The sequence below is a fragment of the Juglans microcarpa x Juglans regia genome, chromosome 4D (assembly GCF_004785595.1).
Source record: "Juglans microcarpa x Juglans regia isolate MS1-56 chromosome 4D, Jm3101_v1.0, whole genome shotgun sequence".
NCBI lineage: Eukaryota > Viridiplantae > Streptophyta > Magnoliopsida > Fagales > Juglandaceae > Juglans > Juglans microcarpa x Juglans regia.
Window position 1 is genome coordinate 12,202,506 of NC_054600.1, and position 7,686 is coordinate 12,210,191.

Sequence of the window (7,686 nt, forward strand, 5' to 3'; positions counted from 1 at the left end):
AATTAATGAGATTTATGAGGGGGAGAAAACATATCATACATAAATATAAAAAAAAGGGAAGAAATAATGGATTCACTTTCTCTAGAAGTCACAATTAAAAATAAATAAAAAAGTAATAATGCTAACTACAATCTCTTTTATTATCATCTTTCCACAATTTCATTATTTTGTATTAAATGACTGGATAAAAGGTCTGATCTCCAAATAAGAGAAACAGTATTTTCAAACCCGAGGCCACCTCTGATTAAAAAAAAGTAAAAATGATTGAACAATGTCCAACTTGTAGGGCGATTATTTGATACTGTATGATGAGATATTCGGAAGATGAGAGTAAAATAGATAATAAAATGGAAAAGAGGAGGCGGCAGGCATTCATGAGTTTGATAAGCCCTTGATCCGTTTCATCCTCCACCAATAGCGAGTAGATTTACGTTCTCAAATTTGATCTCCAAATTTGAATTGTGTATTGCAATCAATCTCACAAATATTATCCATCAAAGGTAATTTATGATGCACCAATCAAATGAATCTTGTCATCATGACCAATCCTTTTCTTTCTCGTTCCTCCACCACATGTACAGGAAAACTCGCATCCATAGCCATTACCAAAGCACGAAAGCAGGCCGACACCATTGGAGCGCTTACGCCTGTTCCCCGTATGCCTGCGTTCTGACTCGAGATCTTGATATTCAAATTCTGATATTGGGGGAAGCTCCATCCACCACCTTGCGATCTTCGTCTTCAGCCTTTCGCCACCGCTTTCTTCGGACCAATCGTCCAATATGGAGCTCTCGTTGTCATTGTTCTTGGCGTTCAGATGAAGTCCTTTGGTCATTGCTGCCGCGATCACCCTTAGAGATGGCCCTGCATTGGAGTGCAGCGCATTCCCGCTGCCCTTCTCCGGAGGTGCTGGCTTTAAATCATCATGCATGGAGTTCGTTTTCACAGCGTATCTTTCCAGAGAGGATCTTTCACTCTTGGAGCGCTTGAACCTGATCACGGGATTGTTTCGTCGTTGGGTTTTCACATCCATGGGGCGTTGCGAGCTTCTCTGTTTTTGAGTCTTGGCTTTCATCAGATCCCAATACCCAACTGCCGATTTGCTGAGAGCTCTATATAGGGGCATGCTACGAAAGGTGTTGTCAAGGAGCATGACACCGACGTTGAGAATCCCTTGTGGGCGACCTGATGGGCGACGAACTTGGAGCGCCACCAGTCTCATCGTTGCTTTGCCTTCAGTGCGAGATGAGGGAGGGAGAAGATTGCTAATGAGGACACGGACGGTACCAACCAGTGTGTCACGCAACCAAGATGAGGCGTAAATCTCGATCATGATGGCAGAGGTGTCCGAATCGAGAAACTCGTCGGCGACACGGAACAAAAATTTCTCGTTCCAGGTAGGGTGTGTATGCCCGTCTTGGTCGACGCGGGTAAGTAATTTGCGCTCTGGGTTGAGCCATGCAACGGCGTACGTGTGCATGGACTTGGACTCCGGCTCCAAGTCTTGCGCTGACACCAAAGTAATCTCTAACATTTGGAATTTAGAAACAGCCATGGTGGTGCTGGCGATGGTACTGATGGGATGGCAGAAAAAATGAAGAACAACGATTGCACTAATAACAGATAGCTGCAGTGGCGGTGATATATTAAATGTCCCTATATATAACTTTTCAATGAATCTGATTTTTTGTATTTTGTGAAGTTTTGGATTGAGGAGATCAGGGCAACGGGGCTTTATTGAAGGGTTGAAGGTCATGTATTGTTAGAGGTTTGTTGCAATTGCGGTGTTCTATGTCTATCTGAAGGTATAACATATGTATATATATACATGCACACAGTCATTCTGGAGGACAGCTTTTTATGTATACTTTTTCTGTAAGTGGTTGAAAGGAATGTTCTTGTTGATAAGACCGAGTCTTCTAGAAAACAAAATAAGTGGAAACTACCCGATTTGCTCAATAATGGAAGAGACTCATCCAAACAAGTCTAGCTAGCTATTACGTTTTAATTACTGAAAATAACTTTTACAAGCTGGTCTTGACACAAGCCAAACCTTTTCGTGCACTCTGGAAGATTGACAGACGCATCAGCGTATATTATATATATAAAGAATGAGATAAAAACAACTGATTTTAGGCCACTCTCAATCAATTCATTATCTATCTATAAATACATGTCACACATTGCTAACGCATAAACCTATCACATCAGCGGCTATAAATTAAATACATTGTCATTAATTCTAATGTTTTTTTTGTAAGTATATAATAGACTTGCAAATAGCATAATTCATTATAAAATGATCTCTCGGAGCATTCTCATTGGTTTAGCCAAATGTAAATGTAAACGAAACTTTGGCTAATAATTCTTTAAAATGGGCTACATTGGAAGAGACAAAAGGCAAATATTTTACTTGCAAGTTACGGTAACTCTATATTTGTATGGTTACTATTCACCTTTCATTAAATAATTTATGTTAATTTTCCTCTCATTTTGTTGCTATATAGTAGCTGCACCACTAATTATTATTTATTTATATATATACATGTATTTATATATAGGTGCTTGGATTCATATAATTTACAATTGATTTGAATTGCAAATTATGAGAAAAGTAAATTAGATAAAATAATTATAAATTAGATAAAACAATTATAAATCATATTAAATTAATAATATTTTATTATTTTAGTTAATAGATGGATAATCTAATGTGTGAATCTCTCTAGAAGGAATAGACAAAAGACAAAACATGTGATTTTAGCTTTGCCTTTGCTTAAGACTGAGAATGCTCTTTCTTATTCGGATACCACTATTCGGCCTTATGCTATTGAAAAAGAACATCCGTAAGGGTGTTTTTGACTAGTGGTCTTCTTCAGAAAATCATATCTCTACTCTCCCAAATGGCGCTGCCATGTACTCCAACGAGACTCCCTTTTGTTGAAGCAAAAAGACAATGAATAATGGCGATGAGAAACCTGAAACTGAAGAGGGTAAATCTGATCAGCAAGAGGAGTGCCATGAAGGATGAGATTGATGGAAGGATGAGATTGATGGATGCCATCTTCAGTTTCCTTGTCATATTTTAAAATCTTATTGATTTTGAGGCATTTGGTTTATTCTTTGTAATTTTATATTTGATTAATTGTTGAGAAATTCATAAAGATAAATGTTCTATAATCTATTAGATTTGAATTTTTACGGCCCCAATCTTTGAAGTTATTTTGAGCATGCAATGAAAGTAAAAAAATGATCACCAAGATCACCATGGATTAGGAACGAAATCCAGGTCAAATTTATGATGAATTTGATAAATCTCGAATTTGGCATTTGAGAATTATCAATTCCAAGCATTTTAAACTACTAGAAGGGGGGTTAGCTCTTAAAAGGATCTCTTCACCCTTTCCTCTCGAGAGCTTTGCTCTTGTAGAGGCTCCTATCTCTGTCACTGTACAAGGCTTCAGTTCTTTGTCTGAGGAAGACTTTCTGGGATCTTGCGTGTAGACAACGTTTCTTATCAACATGCCAAAAATGGAAGAGAACATAGAGAAGCTATGTAGAAAACTCTCCCTCTTCGAGCAAGAATAAGAGGAGATATTGGTGGACACCAACCTGCTCGAAAATCCAATAAACGGGGGCAAAAAATGTTTGATTGTGTCCCTGTTGACAGATAAACATTACAATCGGGAGACTTTTAAACAAACAATGAGAAGGATTTGGCATCCATTGAAGAAAATTTCTTTTAAAGATATGAGTTCTAGATTGATACTAGTTGAGTTTAAAGATTGCATAGAGAAAGAAAGGGTGAATAGAGAAGGGCCATGGTCCTTTGACAGGCACCTTGTAGTAAAGAAAATATTTTAAACGGGAGCTGCAAATTAATAAAATAACAATTACAGAATCTTCGTTTTGGATCCGACTCTATGACCTTCCATTGCATGCAATGAACGGAAATGTGGGGAGATTAACTGGGAATAGTGTAACACCCCACGTAATTACCCATTAGGATTAACCCTTAGTATGAGCTTATGCTACCATATTATATTTATATTGGAATTTATTTTCTTTATTTTAGTGCTTTAGTGAGCAAGCCTATTAGTACTACTCTTAAGGCCCTTAAACTTTAGAATGTTATGGGCCAAAACTTAGAAGCCTTGAACCAAGCAGGATAGCCTTAGAAAGGTTTAGCCCAAGTGTGAGGAAGGCTTAAGGCCTTTTGGGCCTAACTTAGTGTTAGCATTGTCCCTTGACCCATTTATGTTAAGGCAAGCTTTTTTAGCCTTATTCTTGTAGATCTTGAGGCCTCTCATGACCTCTTAAAATCTGGACCCAAGCCCTTCCATCAACCCACACCCAAAGCCCATAAACCATGAAACTCCCATTCATGGCCTTTTTAAGCCCAACAAGGCCCGACGCCTTGTCTTGCATTTTTCAACCTTCTAATTTGAGCCCACTTATATCATACCATGGGTTTCCATCAAGTCCATATTGTGCCCAATGCCCCTAAGAGTTTTTCTTGGACCAAAAATTAAGTTTGAACTTGGGTTAGAACCATTGATCAGAATTCCATATGATTAGTGATCTTTAAACCATGTTTTGAGCTTAATTTCTCTTCATAATCTTTTTAGTCTTTTTAATCTGAATTTTATTATTTTTATTCTTGTTTTTAATCATTCTTAGACTAAATTAGAAGTTTAGCCTTGATCCCACAAATTTCATTAAGAGCAAAGGCATGAAATTGCACAAATCCACCCAATCAGCTCACTTATGTACTTTCATGTGCATTGCACTATAAACAGCCCCATAGCCATGCCAATTCCATCTTATTTTTGGTTCCAATCTCACCAATCAAAACTCATTTCATCCCTTTAGAACCAAACCAAGCCTTGGACGAAATTGGTTCCAAGAACCAAACCAAAAACCCCAAACCAATTAGGCTAGTTGGATGGCAACCAATTGGCATTGCCATTTAGTTGCATTTATGGTCTTGGTTGAGACACCACCACTTGCCACCTCCTTCCTCCTCTATGAAGGGTATTTTGTGAGAAAATACTTAAAACAGCTTCAAAAAAGTCGAGCAATGTAAGCCTGAAAAACTATCCAATAGCTCCTCTTGTTTTTTCTCCAAGAAAAGGATTGAAAAGTGACCAAATGCAAGTAGAATGGACATGGATGACTTTTAAACATCTAGAGGGGTGCTAGGAGGTGTGTGAAAGACACTTTGAGTGATGGGGTGTTAGCTAAAAGCAGGGGCAAAACCAGCTCATGATTTCTCCCACCAGTTGTCGTGTGAAAGGGAGGGGTGAGGTGGCTGTTGGCCTTCCCATCAACCACTATTTAGGGCTCGTGCCTTGGTGGCTCAATTTTGTGTGCCTTAATGGGTCTTAACCGAATGGGCTTCCATTTAGGGTTTCAATGGGGGTTTGGGTTGTTATCAAGCCCAAATCTAATTTTTCTTGTCCTAATAAAATTACCAAGATTTATAAAAATAATTAAGGAGGTAATAACATGAATTTGAGTGGTTAATGGCAAGTGGAATTGATTTAAACAAGTGATTAAGCACTAGGCCAAAACCTGGTTCAATTAGGGTTTTGAGGCAAACTTTGGGGTTTGGGGAAATCATTTGGAGATTCAGTTTTTACGAAAATTTTGGAGTTTCAATTGGATTCCAAGTGTTTAGGATTATTCTGAGGTTGAAACACTCTTTGATTTGATACAAATTTGATGGTCAGATGTAACAAGGTTTTGCTCAGATAGTATGATCACAAATCTTGATTTCCATCACATTTTCATCTCATGGTTCCTCTTGGTACCAAGTGTCTAATACTATTCACAAAGTATGGTTAAGATCTTACCAAGTGTCCAAATAAAACTTCTCTAACCTAATCTGGACATTCCACACTATGTTTTGAAAACATCAATCTACGTGCTAATATCGAGGCCTACTATTCAGTTCAAAAAAGATGAAAATAACTTTTTACCATAAAATCCTAATTATTGATATGAAACTAGGAGCATACTTTGTTTCACAAAATTTAACTCTTAAGTTCCTCGGACAATTCAAAATGAGTTTTCGAACAAGCATTATTTCAAAATCGAAAATTGTTTTATTATACCATAAAATCTTAAATATTCATCTATGATGCCCTTAGACCCCACTTGGGATTGGACGAAGGCTAAACCGCCGGGACATGTAACTTAAGGCTACATACCCCCCGTTTATGACAAATAATATGCAATGTACCTAGAATGTCACTAGCAGTATATAATAATCACAACGAAAAAAATTTGATTTTAAATAAAAATTGGAGCAATTAATGCATGGTACCAATACAATATAAATAAGAGATCACAAAAGTGTACTTGTTCAGAATCTCCCAACACAAAATAGGGTTTTAAACCATAACCCTCATAATACCAAGTTCACCACAACCTGTGATGTATAAAGAGACGTTTCCCCATAGGGCATAGAGTCCTAATTGTTGTATCTCCAAACTTCGTGTGACCTCTTGGGCTTCAATCGTATACTCTCATGCATGTCTTATATAGTCAGTCATGTAGTCCATCCGATTTTCTAGAGTGAGGGCTTCCTCAAGTTCGAGCGGCCAGTGTGGCGTATAATCCTTATTCAGGATGTCCTGGATTTCCATAAGGAAGCGCGAATTAGCCTTTAGAGAAGAACCAACAAAAGAGAAACATACCTCAAGAGTGAACTCACCATTGATGAGGTCAGGCAACTCATCCATCTTGAGAGGAGTCTTGAGATCCAGTCCCAACTTTTACCATTTCGGGTGGAGAATGATAGTGAAAACTACCACCAATAACATACAAGAAGATAATACAAGCATGCAGAGGCAAGCCATGATAATGAATGCATGGACATGTACTTGACTCAAAAACTTGTTTCATGCTTGTGGTTTTTGTAAAAATCATTGACCATGTGTATCCATTCAACAAATTTTCAAAAGACAGTGAACTTATAACCATGTAACCAAGTACAGTATAATCGAATAATAAACTGTCATTTCTAATTAATATCATATAATCCTTTCAATAGAACAATGTGGGTAGATACCTTATGGCTTTCCTACATACCGTGGGCTCCCTGCTAGTTACTGCGTCATATAATCAGCCCTCTTGACCGAGTGTGAGTACATTAGAGTTCATATAACATGGTAGTTCGCAATTCGGCTTCACCGTGCTTTCAATGTGGTGCACCCACTAACGTTAGGCGTTACTTTGCTCTGAAATCTTTTAAGAATGACCCATTTGAAATCCACTGACTGTTCTTCATCAACTCAGGGGTTACCACTCCGATTTAAGCACTCCAGAGTAGAAAGATGAGTTCTACTAGGATATTCCCTCATCTTAGCATTTGGAGTCGTGACAAAATGTGTATACCCTTTCTTTTTGAAAAATACAACCCAAAATGCATGTGACAAAGCTTGTTTTCCTTAAATGTAAGACTAAAAAATGTATGCCATGAACTGTGTAACTCTTATGCAACAAAATCATGTATTCATGTCATATATCGAAGTGCATCACGTTTATGGCTTGAAAGAATTAGAACATACAATATTCTTGTATACTTGTGCATTAGAACATACATATTCTTGTGCATTTTAGTCTATGACCAAGAATTAAGCATGACATAAATGGACATGGCCGAAACATATTATACTTCAA

General features: G+C 37.6%; 1 protein-coding gene across 1 annotated transcript; it reads right to left on the reverse strand.

The window, feature by feature from the left end:
• Positions 1–338: 338 nt before the first annotated feature.
• LOC121260739 lies at positions 339–1,839 on the reverse strand. Its single transcript, XM_041162735.1, has one exon. The coding sequence runs from the start codon at positions 1,754–1,756 to the stop codon at positions 506–508; it is 1,251 nt and encodes a 416-aa protein (XP_041018669.1). The 5' UTR covers positions 1,757–1,839; the 3' UTR covers positions 339–505.
• Between the last annotated feature and the right edge of the window lie 5,847 nt (positions 1,840–7,686).

Excerpts from the sequence above, each read along its gene's own strand:
- LOC121260739 (XM_041162735.1), bottom strand. The coding sequence starts at position 1,756 with ATGACCTTCAACCCTTCAATAAAGCCCCGTTGCCCTGATCTCCTCAAT.